General features: G+C 37.3%; 1 protein-coding gene across 6 annotated transcripts in view; it reads right to left on the bottom strand.

Moving 5' to 3' along the window:
* PTPRM (protein tyrosine phosphatase receptor type M) overlaps window positions 1-19,453 on the bottom strand; it is a 464,463-nt gene that overhangs the window by 143,824 nt on the left and 301,186 nt on the right. For 4 of the 6 annotated variants that reach the window (XM_084281574.1, XM_084281571.1, XM_084281570.1 and 1 more), the window contains 2 exons: window positions 14,881-15,013; window positions 7,669-7,698 (listed from right to left, as the gene is read on the bottom strand). In XM_084281574.1, coding sequence (XP_084137700.1) covers window positions 7,669-7,698; window positions 14,881-15,013 — 163 coding nt within the window. The remainder of the gene's footprint in view (window positions 1-7,668; window positions 7,699-14,880; window positions 15,014-19,453) is intronic. The other 2 variants (XM_084281573.1, XM_084281572.1) reach the window with 1 other exon arrangement.

A 19,453-nucleotide genomic window follows, 5' to 3' on the forward strand; every position in this document is an offset into this window, starting at 1 on the left:
TGTTTCGTCAGCTCGGTACTCTAAAGGAGCAGGTAGTTGCTGGCACAAGCCCTACCAAGTCCTGCTCTGCTCCATCTACCACCTTGTTTTACTTGGATCACTGCTGCTGTTAGGTTGGCACAGGAACTAACCACAATTATGCAAGACTTTTCTGACAGTCCTACAATTTTCTCTCTAGAGCACACACTAAAAGCTACAGTCTAATAATAATAGTAGTAATAATAATAAAACCTTTCTAGCACACTTGTAAATGAAATAGAGCTTTGATTCTAATACCTATGATAAGTCTTTAAAAAATATTTTGTTTTGTAACAGGGTGTCTGGAACTGATGAAATGCCAGGCTTTGCTGGATTTGCAAGCACACAGCACAGCCTGCTCCCTCTGTTTCCTTTTCTGCTTTGTTTCTGTGAGTCCCAAATTCACAGATGATGCAATCTCGTTATCTACACTTCGCATGTGGGCTATTGTTTTGAAGTTAGGAAGGACCCTAATCAGACAGAATCCCTGCAGAGGCTCTCACAAACGGAGGCAGAGGCAAAAGGCCAGAGTGACCAGAAGCGACACAAGAAACTACTTGAGGCATGGTTTCTTATTCTCTCATGTCAGAGTTAGGCACATCATTGCAAAAAAACAATGACCAGGAAAAATGACATAAAGACAATTTGGAAATTAAAGATGTTTTTGGTCTGCTAGACACTGTGGAAAGAACATAGCCTATGTTCTCTACATCAGGGAACTGGAAATGTAGACTTTAAAGGAGCTCATGGAATATTGTAGGTAAGGAAGCAAACGGAGAGGAAAAGAAGTAACGGGAGCCAAGATGAGAACAGTTTCATTGCGAAATTGAGAACATTGACACATGCGACCTGGAGATGGATTATCATTAATCTGGCCACATTCCTTGCAAGGAGGGTCAAAAAAGGTAGTTCAGCTGAAGAATCTCCCATGGGATTCAGGGGTTAGATAAAAGACTACAGATTAGAAGCTCAAACAAAAATACAATAACTCGGTAGAAGTTATTGCAACACTAATGACTATAACACCTCAGTGCCCTGTGCTGACATCATTCAACAGACACAAACACCTTGTTATAGTTGTTCTTATCTCTATTGCAGAAGTGATTAAGTCTGTGCTATACTGGAGCAAAGAAGTCTTAGGCTAGATTCACCAAATGATTTCTTCTATCCCTTTTTCTTTAAGCATTTCTCTGCTGTTGGTCCTCCTCAAGTCCAGGATAGATGCAAAGCAACATTAACCTTGTTCCTTGTAGTCCTACCTTTTGCAGTCATCTGCTGCTGCTCATTTCAGTATTTCATTAAACCACTTTGAAAACTAACACCTCAATTTACCTAACCTGAAGAAAAAATAAAGGCCTTTAGCAACATAAATTACGATGTGAGTTTTGGTTTTAATATGCAGTTTATCTTCTTTACTGTTAATGCTTTTACATTCATACAAAGTGTAATGGTAGGTTTAGGTTTAGAGAGAGTAAGTTTTCAATGTCATTACCCATCTTGTACAATAAATACTAACACTAAAACAGTGAAAAACTCTACTTTCCATTTGGATAAAATGAAAGAATCTGAAGTCAGTGTCTAGCTATCAATGTATATAGAAATGCAATTTCAGAGCTAAAAAGGCATGAATCAAACCTTTTTCCTGAGAGAAGATTCTATTTTAGCCTTAAACAAAGTGAATGAAAATGATTCATCTTATACCCTCTTTTAAAGTCTATTTCAACAATGATGGTAGATAACAGTAAAATCTCAGTAACTAGAATGATTGCTGTTGACAGAAAGCATGACAGACTTGGGAACCAAATTTTTAGCAAACTATAAACAATGCCAACAGGCTAATTGAGGATTAATTCAACCCAAGATTTTACAGAGAGAATGATCCACCCTGGTAAACAGGTTGCAGTAACTGAACACGACTCAATATGGAACAGCAATACAAATGCACAAATACAGAGGGTAGCTTCTTTAATACACATACCTGTCCCTACCCTCTCCTCCCCTCCAGAATGTACGTATTATATCTCAGCTTTCTGTATAATAAAGACAGGCTTTCCGGCTTATCCTACACAGAGTATATGGAATCCGCAATTTCTTAAAAAATTCTCAGCATTCAATTCAAATCCCTATGTATTAGTTTAGAAAAGCAAGACAAACCTTTTATTAAACCAAGACATCTCTAGACTACATAAGCGTTTATTTTTCCTACAGCCATATTGGTCTCCATGCTAAATGTCTTATAACTTCCAAAAAAATAGCGGTGTAAACTGAAAATTACACTGCCCCTTTAAGGACAGAACAGTCTCCAAACCCTTAGCTCATCTGCAAATTTACTGCTTGACACTGAGGGAACAAGGACAGTAACTGAATGTGATTGTGTGACCAGCATAGCAATTAATCACTTCTGATACTTCACCTCACTCTCTCTTTAGTACTCATTTATTTTGAAAAATCCACATTTGCAGCACATTACAGGCTATGGTTTCTCACTCAACACCTCTGGGCTAATGCGGTTTTGAGAAGTCTGGGTAACTTCAGAAGTGACTATGGGTTTCCTACTTGTAGGTGCTGGAACAGTAACTTGGAGTGAGCATCTAAATATGCCCACAAAAGGGCAACTGAAGCAGAGCTACTCCTCTGTGTGAGTACCTTTGCTAATCTGATCTCTGGCACAGCTCAAGAAAGCTATTTCATGTAGTCAGATCATTGTCCTGAGGGGCTCACAAAACTTCAGAAAGAGATAATAAAAAAAAAGGATTTACTTACTGGTGGTCTGAGTGTTAAGGATTATTTATACATTTTGCTATGGAGAAATGTGAACATAAGCCTTGGCTATACAGCAATACAATCACATCCAAAAGGATCAGAAGGAACAAGGAATCAGTGTAAGAAATAATGAGTTCAGACATCTATTTTTAAAAATAATGTGATGTATTTTAATTAAAAATACTATTTTAATTCTGAGATTGCTGAGTATCTCTGCATGAAAGCTAGATATTGTACCCCTATAGTCAAAGCACATGGCACAGGGCCCACTAACGTATTTTTCAGCTATGCCGATTTAGTAAAACTCTCTCCTTGCTATTTTGGGCACTGCATATTGGCATTATAGACTTTACCAGATGCAACAAAACTCATGGGACATCCCCAAATGATTTAAGTCTAGCCTACAGGACAATTACAGAAATCCACATTTATTTTGGGTTACATGATTCTGTGATACAAGTCTATGTAACTATGCATATTTAAAGATCCAGAAGAGATCACAGGCTTCGTCTAACAGATCAAACACATCAGGCAGTTCAAAAGCATTCACATTTTTCTGTTCAGAGCTCTCCTCTACCTGGAAGATGCAAATGGATGAACTTATTCTAGTTCCAGAGGCAGCTACAGTTGGGAATACTGAAATGTTTGTAACATCTCTCAGTATTTTCAAACTCATATGTAAATTTTAAATGCTATGACCACATCTTTCCTGGAATTATCCAGAAATCACTGCTCAGTGTTTAAACAACATTGATTTTCTGAAAAACTTATGACTCTGATTATTAGGGTCATTTTGCAAATCTGCTAACCTTCTGCCATAGGTGCTAGGACAACTGCATCGTCCCCAGTCAGACTGGAGAAATGAATCACAGATTATATCTCTGTACAGAGATCCAGAAGCCAGCACTGGAAATCTGCTGGCAAAGCAAGAGACACAGAGGTAACTGAGAACATTTTCCCAGACTCATGAGCTCAAGTGAGATACAGGAGAAAAGTATGTTTCAACTGCACCCCAAACAATCAAATTCTCATGAAAAGTAGAGTATATTTTTATTTTTGTTTATACAAAAAAGCACAATGTTTGTAGAATTAATTTTCTTGCAGGAGCTATTCTGTCCTCTCCGAGTCATATTAAAAGTATTAGGCAATAGGATCTGTTGTTGTATACAGTCCATTTTAATAATATTTCCATGTTGTATTAAGCTTCTGGATTGAGATCTCTATATACATGTAGAAGATGTACCTGTGATGCATCTCTGTACTAAGTCACCCAACTAGATGATTAGTGCTGGGTGGGACAACATCAGCTAGATTTGATGCTATTAAGATCCCAACATGATTAATATTTTCTAGGAATACTTGGTAATAATTGTCTTCTATTTCCCTGCTTTAGCACAGGTTGAAATGACTTGTAATAAGGCACAAAAATAGAATAACATCATGCACCTAACTGCTGTGCAGCACCATTGTTGCATAAGTAGCTAATTTCAGTAATAACCATACCGTACCATTTTGATATCAGATTCAAACTGAGGGACACCATCAAAAACTACCTTCAAAAGTTTGCATTTTAATTGGGCACACATCCTACTCATAGCAAGGTAATGAAGCCTTTTCTCAAAAGCAACATGAACAGTTGCAATCTGTAATATCTGACCTGGAATTTGGGGCAAGTTGAATTCCCCAAACTGCCCATCAGAGGCCAGTGTCTTGAGTTAATTCAGAGAGAAGAAACACTCTGTTTGCCTTCATGCTTGAATTTGCAAGAATTTAGTTATATTAGCTCCTGACTAATAATGATTAATGATCTCCAAAGCAGACAGAGCCTCTATCTAAATCTTTGCCTAAATGAAAATCTTGAATATAAAAGATAATGATCACTGATCAGCATGGCGCTGCTTTATTTTCACTTCACCAACAGGCTTGTCTAGTTCATTTACCACGATTACACAACAAACTACCAATGTATTCTTCCTTCTCTGGCCAATGTCACTTGGGTTTTGACCATCCAAAGAGGTGCTGGGAGAAAGTAGAGTCATGGCAATGCTGGCTGCCCCACTGTGAACACCAGTCCTTACAAGTGTCACTAATGACATTGACCCCATTCTTCTTTTTCCCCACCTGGAATTTACGAGGAAGTCAAAAGACCTGCTGCAGAGTTAATGAGTGCTGTGAAATCTGCTCTAATCTTGAGAACAAAAGAATTCATAAAGAACTAACTATGGCCAGACAAAAAAACCAAATCTGCTTCCTGACTGAGGTGAAAGGTAAAAAATGCACCAGGAAAGCAAAAGTGGGAGGAAAGGCGCAGGCAGAGGCACTTAAACCCATTAACAAGAAGTATAATTCTTAATAGCAGTACTCAGCTTCTTTTTTTGTAATGTCTCTTGACTGGCTAACTAGTAAACACAAGATAAAATGGAAATAATTCTCTGCCAAATATGCACAGCTGTAGGTCCACCTCTGATGATTCATCAGCAGCACTAGGCATCTGCCAAGTTTTTCTTTTTTAATTTTAATTTAGGATGGATCTTGAAGTGGCAGAGATTGCAGTCTAGTAGGGAAAAGGAGCCCACAGCACATAAGGAAAGCAGCACACAAGACAATAGTAACTATTTCAGTGCATAGATGCTTGGATGGATGTCACAGCTTGCATTTACAATGACTAATCAGTAAATTTGAATATGATACTCAGTATAGAAGTGGTAAATTAGCAATAGCAGAGCACTTCAAATGATGTTTCTCAAAATATAGATCATTTTATAACCCATACCAACTTCCTCAGCTAAAAATAAAATTGGAATGAATTCTGCATTCATATAAGATCTCCACCAATTTCAGTGAAATTGCATGCTGAGTAAACAGGTGTAGAATTTGGTCCAGAATGTTTCCTCATATGGTGGGCTGATCTTGTCTGCTCCTTTTTGGGCTCTTACTTTCCTTCTTTCTCCAGATAACCAGTAAAACGATATACAGTCAATATCACACGATTTCTTTTAGAAGAGTCAATGTACCCAAGTCACAAAGTTAATACATTTGGATCACACTAACAAAAACACAAGTCTTCTTTTGAAGACACTAAGATTATACTGAATTAAAAAAAAACAACCAACTATTCCAACCACTATTAGCAGCCTCTATGATTGCAAACTGTGGACAAAACCTGTTTCCAAAGCTTATAGAAACATTTCAATTCACACATTTTCCACTGTCAGTGAAAAAAGAAAAAAAAAAGTATACTCCAATTTCTTTGAATAATGAAACAGTGCTTCATTTAACGTTTCGTTTGTTTCAATTTTTGTTTTTGACTTAGCCTTGAGACATGAATCATATTAAAATATTAATTTAAATATGTTTACTTGTTATGGCAACAACATTCTCTATGACTTACTATATTATACTAGTTTTACATTTTCAAAACAATGGTTAAATGGTCCCAACTGAATGTTTTCTTGAAGGCCTATTTCATGGAAAATATGGTCTTTTCATCTCAGGAGCAGAAACAAATTCTGAGATACTGCATCTATGGAAGAGAGAATTTTTTCTGACCTTCACATTAATACAGTGCTTTAAAGAACAGCTTAAAAAAATGCACTATATATAGAGTGTCTAATAATGTAGTATGAAATATGAATTACAAAGCAAATGAGCAGTTTCAATATATTCATGTCTCAGGAAATTTGAGCTAAGAGGTTTAAATTTTAGTTGCTTTAGTTCATTTGAAGTATGGTTCTGCTTACTAAGTTTTCAACTTAGAAAACATATACTAATTTTTCCATAAATTCCATAAATGAATGTTTGAAGATTTTCAACATATTTATTGAAAAAATGTTTATTTAAAAAGTATGAAGAGCTACTAAAAAAGGAACAAGGGAAACTTAGTATTATGTTTAAATAAAAACATTACTGAGATTTTTTCCTTTGAAGAGCATTCAATCACCAAATGTACCTGAAAACTAGTACTATAGTATGTCTCATGCAAGTAACACCCCATCTTCTGTAACCATATGAAAATACCCTCAATTTTCCTACGAATTTTAAAGTTGAGCTTTAAAGAAGACACATATCTGTTAGATAGTTGATTTTCACTGGTGGCCAGCCAACAAGATTAAACAATCTTAAATGCATCTCTCTTTGTATTTAAGCAAGATCTCCAATATTTTGCTAAACCAAAAACTACCATATATTCCATGAACCTGGAAAGTGAGAAAAGGTGAATAGCCTCTGAAAGGTGTTTGCTAAATTCACAGAAGAACCCTTCTCATTCATCACCCGCTGACAGCCGAGAATGAAGCAAGAACTTTGGGTAAATAAAGAATCATACAATGGTATTACTCAGGACTGTATCAAAATGATGGTTTACTTACTGTAAGTTATTATTCATCTTGCCCTCATTTTTTAGCTCTCTTTCCTTTTAAATCCGCCCCACTAATGGCAATGCAAGATGTTTATGCATGATCATTATTCATGAAAAAGTAGTATTAAGTGCATAGCAATAAATGGAAATGCTTGTACATCTCTAACCAATGGTATATTTTCATCAGGCCAAATAAGAAAGAAACCACTACATAAATTCTAAAAATTTTTACTTAGGCATGAAAATTTCTCATAGACGCAGTAGTGATATTTATACCTACTACTTTTTAATTAAGAAAATTCATTACGTAACTATATTCAAAGGACTCTAATGCACCGTATGAGGCATAGAAACTTCTGTAAAACCAAGTATTTCGTTACATTATCGACCATGCTGTTTTTAGCTTTTTATCTTGGTAAAATTTTTAAAGGTTTGGTTTTCATAAAGGAACTTGCAATATTAGCATTCACCAACTGTGCATGGAACAACATGGCAGAAAGCGTGTCTCTGATGTCAAAGAAGTTACTTACAGGTAATAAGTGTAGGAGTGATAGCTTCTTCTGCCATGATGGTGGAAGGATTAGGCAGTGGTGGAAAAGATGAAATGGAAGGAAAGAAAAGCCAAATATTAATGTATGAAAAATCAAGATGAAACTGAGACCAGAACTGATGACACAAATGGAAGGTAGCAAGAATGCATATCTGGGCATATCATGCAACATGTCTGGAACAGACAGATGACATATCCATCTCTATAAAACTTTAAATACAATACATAATGCGTCTCCAACTGTTGAATCAAATCACTTTAAAGCTCATCCACTATTTAAGTAATGTTAGATATTTTATGTATATTTATGTCTGCATATAATACATATACAAGCACTCCCAAGTGAAGAGATAAAACATGCTCAGTTTATATTTTAACTGGATTAGGAATAAATACGAGGAATTTATTTCTATATGTTAGAAATTTAACCATAAAGAATTACAGAGTGTATGTTATTTAGCTTCTTTTCCTGTCATAATACTATAGAATTTGTTGATATCCCTTTACTTAAAGAAATCAGTTGACATTGACACTAGAACTTGTTTCCACGGGAAAAATCAATGACAACAAGGAAATAAATTTCAGCTTTTTAAATAACTATTTAAATTCTGAAGAAAAAATTATTTCCTGGTGCTCCCCATCTACAGCTTTATCCGTAATTGTTATTACAACTGCCTTTCAATTGCTTCACATTGAGTGAAAACTTCCCATGTTACAACACAAGCAGAACGGCTATCCTTAATGGTTAAAATGATTCTGGTGGTATTTCCTTATGCGGCAGAGTTAAAAATAAGAACTGATCGTGTATCCCTGTTATTTCTGCCTATGTGAATGTCACAAAGAAGAAGCTAGAGACCTAGCACCACCATCCTGAGAAAATTTGGACCCAGCCTGGCTTTCCTGCATCACCTCTTACACAGCCAGACCCTCGACCCAGACTCAGACTGCAGGAGCACACAGAGTATCAGCGCTCCAGCTATGTGTTTCTGCTTTACATCTCTCCCTCTGTTTTGAGTCTCCTGCAAGTAGGAATGCAACTCTCCAAAAGGGCTAAGTTCCAACCTAAATGAATTCCATATATTGACTGTAATTAAAAAGAGGCCTGAGATCTTAAAACATTTCAGCGCATAATGTCAAGTAGCATTCACATGTTGGTAAGATAAAAGACTGAAAGGAACCATGTAGGCATTTGTAATTTTTAAGCATATACATACAGCCCTTTGACTACAGAGGAAACATGTAAACAGGCCTTGCAAAGGACTATAACTAATGTTAACTTGCCTCTAGCTACATGCTTCAGGCAACCCTTTGAAAACCAGGCTTTCATCAAACTTTCTCTCTCATCTTCTGTGTGTGAAGATGCCGTTAGAGATGTTTCCCAGTTTTCATCCCCATTTTTCTGATGAAACAGTATTGTTCAAACACGAGAGGCTAGATATTGAATATTTAATCACGTGGCAATCTGCAAGAACATACACCTGTTAGAACTGAGTTTTGAAAGATGTCTAACAACAGAGTAAGGGGAAAGCTGCAGAAACAGTTGTACACTTCTTCCACCAGCACATATTCCCTTGTCTTCAGTAAGGAGTACAGAATCAGCTCCTACCAAAGCAGTTCAACCTATCTGCTCTATTAGCAAAGGGTTGTTTTCATATCTTGTTCAGACATAATTATATCCCCCCTGCCCTTCTTTTCAAAATTACTCATTCTCTCGCTCATTTAGAATCTCATGACACTGCCAACCCTATTTCTTGCCATATGTTGCCATTGCGGAGATTTAATGTAATTAGTACAAATGTTCTCATACTTCTAAAAGACGTATAATAATTTGAGAAACAACAATAAATACAATTAATCAGAGAAGCACTGCTGGTACTTAAATGCAGAATTCTGCCAAATACATTATAGAGATGAATTCTGTGTGAGAAAACTACTAAAAATCCAGGAGCTTTAATTTGCGTGAAAATGTCCCATTAACAATTTGTGTAAGATGAAGAAAATTAAAAGTCTCAAGCTCCAGTTATTTTTAGAACACTACAGTTGTGAGATTTTCTATATGAAAGTCATTGAAAGTCGTGGGTTTTGAGTCTCAAGAATACCAGACACTGAAAAAAACAAAAACAACAGAAAGCCCAACTAAACAGCTAAAAGAACTTATGTTTGAAAGCTACATGTAAGGAAGTTTTAGACTCGCAAGTTCTCAGGCCACATGAAAAAAACACCATTCCTAACTGAACAAATGTAGCACTAAAAAGAAATAAGGACAAGTTCCATTTTATTTCCTACATAAAGTATACAGACCTTCTATATATATATATATATATGTATGAAAAGTGTAGAAAAGTCTCTTTCTGTAGAAGAGTATGACCCAAATAATTTGGCTAACCATGGCCAAATTTTCTTCTGTACAAGGAATCATGCATAGCTTTTCAGTCACTTTCCATTAGAGAGGTTATTTTATGTCAATAAACTGTTTCTGTGTATAGTGAAAATATAAAGCACTTTTATATCCTTTGGGACCAAAGACATAAATAAATTTCATAAATATTTCTTGTAGAATAAGGCCCCTCTATAAAATGTTATCAAAAGCAATGCAGCTGGCCACAGGAGGATTGTCCCACTACATGGGAAAACTTCTGGAACTGTGTAATTACCACAGCGATTTCTTTCATTGTCTCTCTTTTGTAGCTGGCCTAGAGGGGAAAGCAGGAGGGCACTGGGAGAAAACTGGAATTTTCCTCCAGTCCTATTATCTCCAATTTCCATCCTAACTACTTGAAATTGTTGGCAAAGGTGTATAACTGAACAGCCTGATTTACTACCAGGGAATTGGACCAATGCATTCCCAGCCCAGCTCCACTGAGTACAAAAGCATTCCTTATCCACTGCCAAGAACCAGGGGCTCTGCATTAAACAGATGCCACAATTACATACATTAGAAACTACTGGAAGGTTCAGGCATAGAGACAGCTGAAAGCAAAAACTAAAGATAGGCACACACACACAAAAAAAATATGGAGAAATGCAATGATCTGACCAACTTCATTCTACAGCTGAAGCAGAAACCAATGTAATCAAATTTTAATAATCACTTCCTTACTGCACTCCCACTGCAGCAGCAAGCAGGTAGCCCAGAAAGAACCTGCTACCCCAAAGACATATTCTTTTAAGCAAACATCAGACCAATCCATCTGTTTTCTCAACTTCTGAATATTTTTCTTTTAACCTTAGCTGAAATTGAATATAAAAGAAAAACTATAAAAAAGAGAATAGAATAAAAACCTAAGACTCTTGATTTTTTGAACTCCTGATTTAATTGCTATTAGTTTTCCAAAGGCTGTAGGAACAGTTCTCTCATTTTCACTGCTCTACTTTCTGTTGACCAAAAGGTGAACTTGCTGCATTTTTTTATTTTTTATTTTTTTATAAAGTCCCATGCAGGTATATCAAAGACTGATGGAGATCAAGGGCCTTGCCTGAGATTTTATATTCAGGATCAGATACAAAATCCCTGTTGTTGTGAAGTAACATTCTGGAAACATGTGTATTGGTTTCCACTGACTTTGTGTTAACTCTTATATGAGAGATTCAGAGCACAGCTGAGGAGAGCAAAGCCTCCTGGCTTTACTCTGACTTCACAGAGAAGAATAATCTCATTCACATGACCATAAGGGTATCAGGAATAGCTTGCAGGTTGTTAGTTTACATTACATGAGATCTTTATGCAGGAATGTGGTTGAATGAATAAAGGAAGGATAGAACAAAACAGAATAAGAGCACTGAACAACTAAGCAGGGAGAAAAACAGTAAAGCACTAACATTCTTAACCTGACCCAAGTGACAGGCACACAAATCTGGTTTATTTTAGTCAAAAGTGTGATTGTCCACACAGGAAACGTGTTAGTGACCGTGCTATTTCTACCCTTGCCACTGACTCTACACTGTACTCTGAGCAGATAGGCTCCCTAAACTCTCTGTGTCCCCATTTACAATATAACTACCCCAGAAGACCATTATATAGTGAAATTAATAATGGTGCCTAATGACTAGTGCTGTTTGTAGAGCTTCTGTACCTACAGCTTTGACAGTGACTATATCTAAAGCATATATATGTGGCACTGAAAACTACTTCAAGTGTTGGTCTGGTCTTTTGAATTAATGCCCAAGAGGTTGATCCATGAAAACCTGTGGTGCCTGGCACTGACCAAGCAAGGAATGGTTGCCAGCTCAATTTAGGTAGCTGTTGAAGGAGTACATTGGACAAAGACATGGTCATCAATTACAAGGACACTGCTTTCCAAATCTCTTGACAATGGAAAGAATGTTTTGCGATTAAGTTTATTAAGCACTTGGAGCCCCAGAGACAGAGCAAATTTAATCTACTGGTGAGATCTAGAGATCAAGTCTACAAAGACTCAGTGCAGTGAAAGAATGAAGTAACAGACAGAATACGCCTTGGGACATGCCTTGGGTAAGTCAAATGTGAAATTACTGTAGTCAACTGCAACCATGGCAAGTTTCAGAGCACATAGATTCAACATGGTAAAACCTAGCATTGTAGCCCAAAGAGTCTGTATGTAACAACACAGTGAGGAAAGTGGTTCTTAGGGAAAAGTTACACTGAGTTACAAGGTGCTATTTTACTTTTTGATCAGTTCCTCACTCCAGTAAAATTCCTTATAAAGTAAATGAAATAAAATGATGAAGTGCAGTAGTCAAATGATATGCTACCTTGATAAGATTGTTTCACAAAGTAGCACCTAAAGCATCATAAAACTGTGAAAACACTACAGTTACACTAAGCTTGCAGGATGATTTACACATTTTCTTCAAATGCATAATGTATACACTGTAACTGAACCAAGGTGAAACCATAGGGGCTCTCAGCAGCATAGTGAATTAATGCACCAATAACAATCTATTGAATAATCGGTTCATCTTTTGCTTAAGTCGTGAGTGTAATTGCATTCAAGACCTTCTATGCTACAGCATCTGCTTTAGAGGCCTGGAACACAATATTCCTATCTCCTGATACTCTCATTAAAGCCTAGTCACATCCTGTTACACAGATGAACCATTCTTACTTCTTAATATTCACCTCAACTCATTTTACAGTTTTTGTTCAAGGCTGCAGCATGATTGTGGGACATATTTAAGTTATTGGTATCATTCTTTCTGCAGTGCACAATGAAATTGTGCATATTTGGTAACAGAGCTCTTAGATTTGGACTTTCAATAGTTTCATCTCTGTCACATGCAGATTTATTCCAAACCCCAAAGAACTTCACATAATGAACTTTTTTTTTTTTTTTCCTAACAACAGAACTACTATGAATAATAATTATTGCACTGTGGTAGACAGAAGAAATCAAGTATCCTTCTGCATTAACATCCAAACACTCAGGATTTGAGCATTCCTGCCTCTAACAATTTGATTATCAAAGAGCTTTTCCCTAGTGAATAAAGCAAGAGCCAGTATAGCATCCATTCAGCCAGAGAGCCTGACATCCTATTCAGAATGAAACTGTTTGGATCATTTTGCAACGCTCTCCTTTCAAGATTAAAAGGAATTTGTGTCTTGTGGGTGAATACCTTTGGTGCCGATGCTTAAGGAGAGGCTCAGAAGGGGAAGAGAGAGAGTGATGAATGCTGGTCTGGAATTTTGTGAAGAAGGACTGACCAGACAATGTGAGAAGCCTCCCTCACTGCATGCCAAGTGCTGTCTCTGGCCCCAGGGAGGACTTTGGGAGTTCAACTGTTAAAATGAATGATGCAAGAAATCAGAAGTGGGAAGAAAAAAAAAAGTATGGAAAAATAAGAACCGCTTTTAACTCTGTTACACCGTACTTTATTGAGATTTGGTTACTGGCTCTATTTCATTGCCCGAGCCAGGCTTACCCTGGGGCTTAAGTCTCAGTCTCTTCCATATGGCAACTTCTGACTGCTTTTCCTACCTCTTGTTGTGACCTCGCCTTCTGCCCTGACCACAGATCACCTTTCTCTGCGTAGCACCCTTCTAACCTCGTGGCCCTGCTTCAGTCTTCAAGGGAAGTGAAAAGCAGCTACTTCTGTTGCTTGCCCTGAGGCACTGCCAGGCAGCTGCCTCCTTCACTGTGCACCTCCTGCGTTCAAATTCTGGAAGAATTTCAGGCAGCTAAGGGGTTTGGTCTATCTCAGACCTGCCAAACTAGTTAACATACAATTAAATCACCGAGTGCTGGGATGAGCAGAACCAGGCCAAGACTGCTCACAAAGGAAGAGAAGGGAATAATACAGGGCGAATAGCAAGGAGGAGAGGGGATATGGGACAGTAAGATGACTGACAGATATGGAGGGAGAATTAGTGACTCAGGCCCTCTGCACAGCTCACACACATCCTCAGTCCCACCTCTGCAGCTACAGATCTCAGGTACCTCCAGATAAAACCTAAAATTAATAAATTTCCCCCAATCTTGACTTAGCTTCTATCATCACAAAGATTGTTTTTTCTTACCTGTACCTCCTCCCTAGCAACAAGATATTTTATCCTTTTTTTATCCTTTTTTTTTTTTTTTCCTTTTACAATGTTGCAAAAGGCAACCAGGTTTAAAAGCCTTACATTTCTAATGCTGTAGCAGTTTTCAAATGATTTTCAAAGCAAAACAATCTCAACGTGTGTGTGCGTTGAACCAGCATTTGGAAACATTCAGCACCATCATAACATTTTCATTTGTTTTCAGGGAATGAAGTTTATGCAGAACAACACAGACCCTATTCTTAGCACAAATTACCTTAGCTCTAGCTCCTGACTAAGGCTTTCTTTTACAGTCAAGAAAGAAACTCTATCTGACTTTCAGCTGATCTGTTGGATAGACTGGAGACACACCCTTTTGGGATAGAGATGCTCTTCTATTATTCGAGTCCATCATGCAGTACTAATGCACAAAGTGAGAGAATCATTAACCTTGAGTTATTTTTCTTTTACAACAAAGCCACAAACATTAATTCATAGAGAATGCCGTGGGATGAAACAGATATGGTGGTTTTATAAAATCTCAACAAAGCTTGGAGGGGTGGGAGGAAGCAGTACTTCCTGAACTGTGACAAAGGGCACTAAGGTGGCTGGGTACTTTTGCCAACATCAAACTGAGAACCGGTGTAGGAGATGCTGTGATACGAACATGTACATAGAAAACATCTACTCATTGCTCACCTTTTCTTCATTACCAGCACAACCCCCAGAAATATAATGACGAACAGCAAGATGCCTGCAATGACTCCAGCAATTTTAACAGTGTGGTCGGTCTGCTTCTCAGGCTCTGGGTCTGGTTTTCGAGTGGCAGCCCCTGTGGAATCGGTAACAGTGAAGGAGGAGAGAGAAAAAGAATAAGGATGTTATTCTTTCAGTTCTCATACATTTAACCTACCAATGTCATTAATCTTACCCAGGGCCAACGGATACCAATGTATGCGTGATCTTTCCAGAAAAAAAATCTTGTTTTCATATGCATTGACAGGAATATAATTCTTCATATTATTTCATGACATTTTCCTAGACCACAACACAGGTGGGATACCACAGCCAGGCCTGACCTGTTTATAAGAGCCTCTTCACAGATCCACAAATTTCTGTATTTTTATTATCTCTTCTGCCTCCCTTTTCTTTCTGTCATTTAGAAACTTACGCACAACACAATAACTATCCTAAGCCTTTAACCAAATTTGATTTGTTGGAACACTTTCCTCAATTATTTTTCATAAATGAAGCTGTAATTCCATAACATATTAGCTTAAACACCTGGAAAAGTGAGATAAGCTCATTTACCATGCATTTTACCCGCAATTGTTTTTTACACAATAGACTTTTTTTTTTTTGCCTTTGGAAATCTAAATCTAGGTCACATCTGGTAGGCAAAAAGACTCCTTCTAAGCAATTTATTCACAAAGTGGGAAGCAGCTGATGATCACACCACTGGCACCCACATTTAATATCTGTTTAAATGAGATAACCAGTGCCTTACAGCAGCTACTGTCTTAGCTCTTCCAGCTCCTCCATTTAAAAAAAATAACATCGTTTGTACTGTTTACTGTATAATGTGATGGAACGTCAAATCCATGTCTGATGAAATATCCATTCCCTCTACTAAATGAGTTCAGGATGAAAAATGTTAAGGAAGCAACATTCAATTCACTAAACTGAATTTATTTTTTTATGGACTTCCATTTTTTTTTAATCAAAATGTGACAGTATTCATCATTTGAGGCACCATGCCATAAAATGGACACAGGGATTTATGTATCACTCTCCTGCTATAGCTTTTTTGGGAAAAGGGAAAGAGGAGTAAAGACTAGCTCAAGTCTATTATTTTAAGACCACATTCTTATCTCACTGTCTGGGTTCCACAGAGGTTTGGAAAGCACCAAGTGTATTTTACTTGCTTCTTCATTTCTTTTTTTTTGAGGGGAAGAATGCAAATTGGTGATCAATCTACATGCAGATGCATTTTCTGAAAAGTACAATGAAAAATTTTCTGATGTTTCTTCTCAGTCACAAGCAGGATATTCTAAGATTCTGATTGCCCCCAGTTACTCTTTCAGCCTACATCTTCAAAACTCCTTACCACTAGCAATGACAGGAAAATCTGGCAGTTTGCATTGGTGCCAGGAAATATGCAAACCCTTACTTAAAATATATTTAGAGCTAACTGCATATTCCAGGTTCTTTGGAAAACTCTGGCCATGGCACTTGGTGTGATCACCAGAGCAGGTGATCTGCTATCCGTCTTGGTGCCCAGTGCCACCAGAGCATTACTTCCATAGCAATGCACTGCAGTGCTGCATTAGTACAATTCTTACTTCATATGAATAATGGAGTAAAAGAACCTGGGTCTATATCTTCTTCAGTGCATATGTATGCAATTCTGTTATAAACAGTTCTATTTTTATTTTCCTTGTGTCGTCCATAAACGATTTAGTTAAACTGTATTGCTGTAATTGCACAGCATTCAGAAGTGGGTCAGATATTTAGAAGACATCTAATGCCTCTTCGTGCAAAAGGCAGCTGTCGAATTGGACTTGGCAAACAGGAAGCAGTGAATCAAACAGTATGATGCAAACAGTAAGAAATTAGATGGACTTTGCAGTCCTCTTTTAAATTGAAGACCCAAGCAAAGAAGAATGCAAAGACAACAAGAAGCAGTATCTTTTCAGATATAACTTCTAGGACTGGTTCCTTCCAACCATCTCTTCATCATTACCTCCTTCAGGCTACCTCACCCTACTGGAACACTTAAATGTTAATACCTTCTTAAAATCTTTATGGTTTCCTTCCTTCCATTATGGCTTTCAGTGTGAGTTTTGGCATGCTCAACATTAAAAAGAAGTGAAGGCAGCCTTGCTCCATTTTAACCTACAACTCTCTCTCAAGTATCCTCTGCATTTTATCTCAATGTCCTGTCTCTCTTTGACAGCACAAGGTCCTCACTTCATCAGAATTTGCTAGAGTCACAAAGAGGAGACAGTATCAAAGTCATATTCAGAACACATACGTCTTCTGAATATCACGGAGCACAACTTTCATGAAATGCCATTACCCTCTGGTTAATGCATTACAAGCTAGGGAATCCACCCCTACTGCAATCTCTCAAAACAAAACCTACACAAACAGAAATATAAGCCTAACATCAGGAGTCTGGAATTCCCATATTGCATTATATAGTGATTACCCAGTTGAGGGATCACCATAAATTATCTAAGAAAAGTGCACATAATGCCACCCTGAGGAAAAAATTGAACAGTTTCCCACCCTGATGGACTTAGCCTGACTCATACAAGAGATCGTCTTAAACTGAAAGTATGACGTACGACCCACCTTTTAAAAACTCCTATCATTAAATATTACAAGAAAATTAAATATTGGCATTAACTGAATTCTCATCTGGTCTCATTCAGCATCTCAATCGTTCCCTAAAATAATGTTGCTCCTTTCTTAGGGCCAGTGGGTTCCACAATCCACTTGGGTGAAAGAACCAGATTGGTACTGCCTCGTTATTTGGTTTGGTTTTGCCCTGATGAAATTCAACTAAACCACATCACCTAACATTATACTCAAGAGCTGCTGCCTCAACACTGACTCCTCCTGGTATTTAATAGACGTATTGTAGACCATGTGATGTTAAACCCTTAAGTACATTAGCTATGATAAAAGCTGGCAATTTACTTTTATTTGGTTCCTGTCTGATAGGTAGTTTTTGATCCAAAGTAAAACCTCGTCTCTCACCTCAGAATTACTTAATTGGCTTTAAACTTGTATCCACACAAGCAATTGCATTGGCACTATGGAGAGAAAGGCAAACTGTGTAAGGGGATCCAAGCAGCCAGGAGTTCTGAAATTCCTTTTGCCACTTGATAAACTGCAATGGCAATTCATGCTTTTAGTTTTGTTTGTAAGGTTTCAAGAGAGATTTGGAAAATGACTGTTGCAAGTTTAAAAAATTGTCGTGTTTTTTCTTTACTGTACTGACAGTCTAAAAAAAGCTTAGTGAAACGTAATCTTTCTTTACAGCATTAGCATTAACTGTACTCTGTTGTACCGTGATATTATAGTCTTGGCATTTTATTCTATTTATTACTGTTGTTTCAACCAATTTGTCTGATAAAGCCATTTTTAAATTCCTTGATCACACTACAGCATTTAATATATATACCTGCAAGACCACTGGACTCCTGTATCTCCTGCAGAGTGTATGTTTTTAATGACAGAATGCATATTGTTGCCAACAGCTGAGTTGAGCCCACTGCATTTTCCTCACAACACTGGACCTAACGACTTACTGGTTTTTGTTTGCTTGACTTTTAACCTTCTGGTTCTACCCGGGTCCACAGCAGCCTGACTTTAAACCTTGCACAGTCACCTCACTTGTTTCCTCACTGGGCCTGTCTGGGCTAACAGAGTCAGAAGAATCAGGACAAAGTGACACATATACTGTGGTCCCCCTCTGGAGAGGCAATAGGTCAGTAAAAAGCAGTGAGTGCAGGACAGCTCAAGGGAGCTGCTTAGGAAATGAAAGGACGAGGAAATGTTTCTTGACAGTTTAAAAAGGATTAAGGTGCTGACTTCGGAAAGTCCTTACTTGATGAGAACAAACTAGAGTGCTTCCTGCCAGAAGTGAAAAACAGAGATACACTTATAGACAAACCCCAAGATGCTACAAAACCCAGTGAAGTATTTCCTCAGGCTTCCTGCAGTGAATTAACCGAAAGACAGTAACACTGCTTGGTTCCATACCCTTAGATATTTACCCTTAGTTAATCTCAGACTTTCCAATTTTCTTTTTCCTTATTTATTCCTCATTCTTTGTGGTCTACCCTACAGTAGCATTTAAAACGTGAATTTTTCCTTAACTTGGAAAAAAAATTTCTTCAACTGCCCTGATTTATGACTTTCTCTCATGGGTCCCCTTTTGTTCAGTACCTTGCAATGATTACATTTTTAAGTAGTATCACAAAACACCTAAATATTTTATTTCACTTATTTTTGATATTCAGACCTATTCTACTAGCTTTTTTCTTCATATTGAACTCTCCTTTTCTGAAGTTTAGTGACTGCTAAGCCACATTTTGGCATCCTACCTCCTCTTTGGACTGAGAAGTGAATTATGTTCTAGCTATTAATATTTAGTATCTGCTGTATAGTGAATTGTGAATTTCTACATGCAGTGAAATTTCTACTTCTGTACCATGTGCTAAAATACTTGGTAAAAAAAAAATAAATCTTTCTCTTTTAA

The sequence above is a fragment of the Netta rufina genome, assembly GCF_964035555.1.
Source record: "Netta rufina genome assembly, chromosome: 2".
In the NCBI taxonomy this organism is placed as follows: Eukaryota; Metazoa; Chordata; class Aves; order Anseriformes; family Anatidae; genus Netta; species Netta rufina.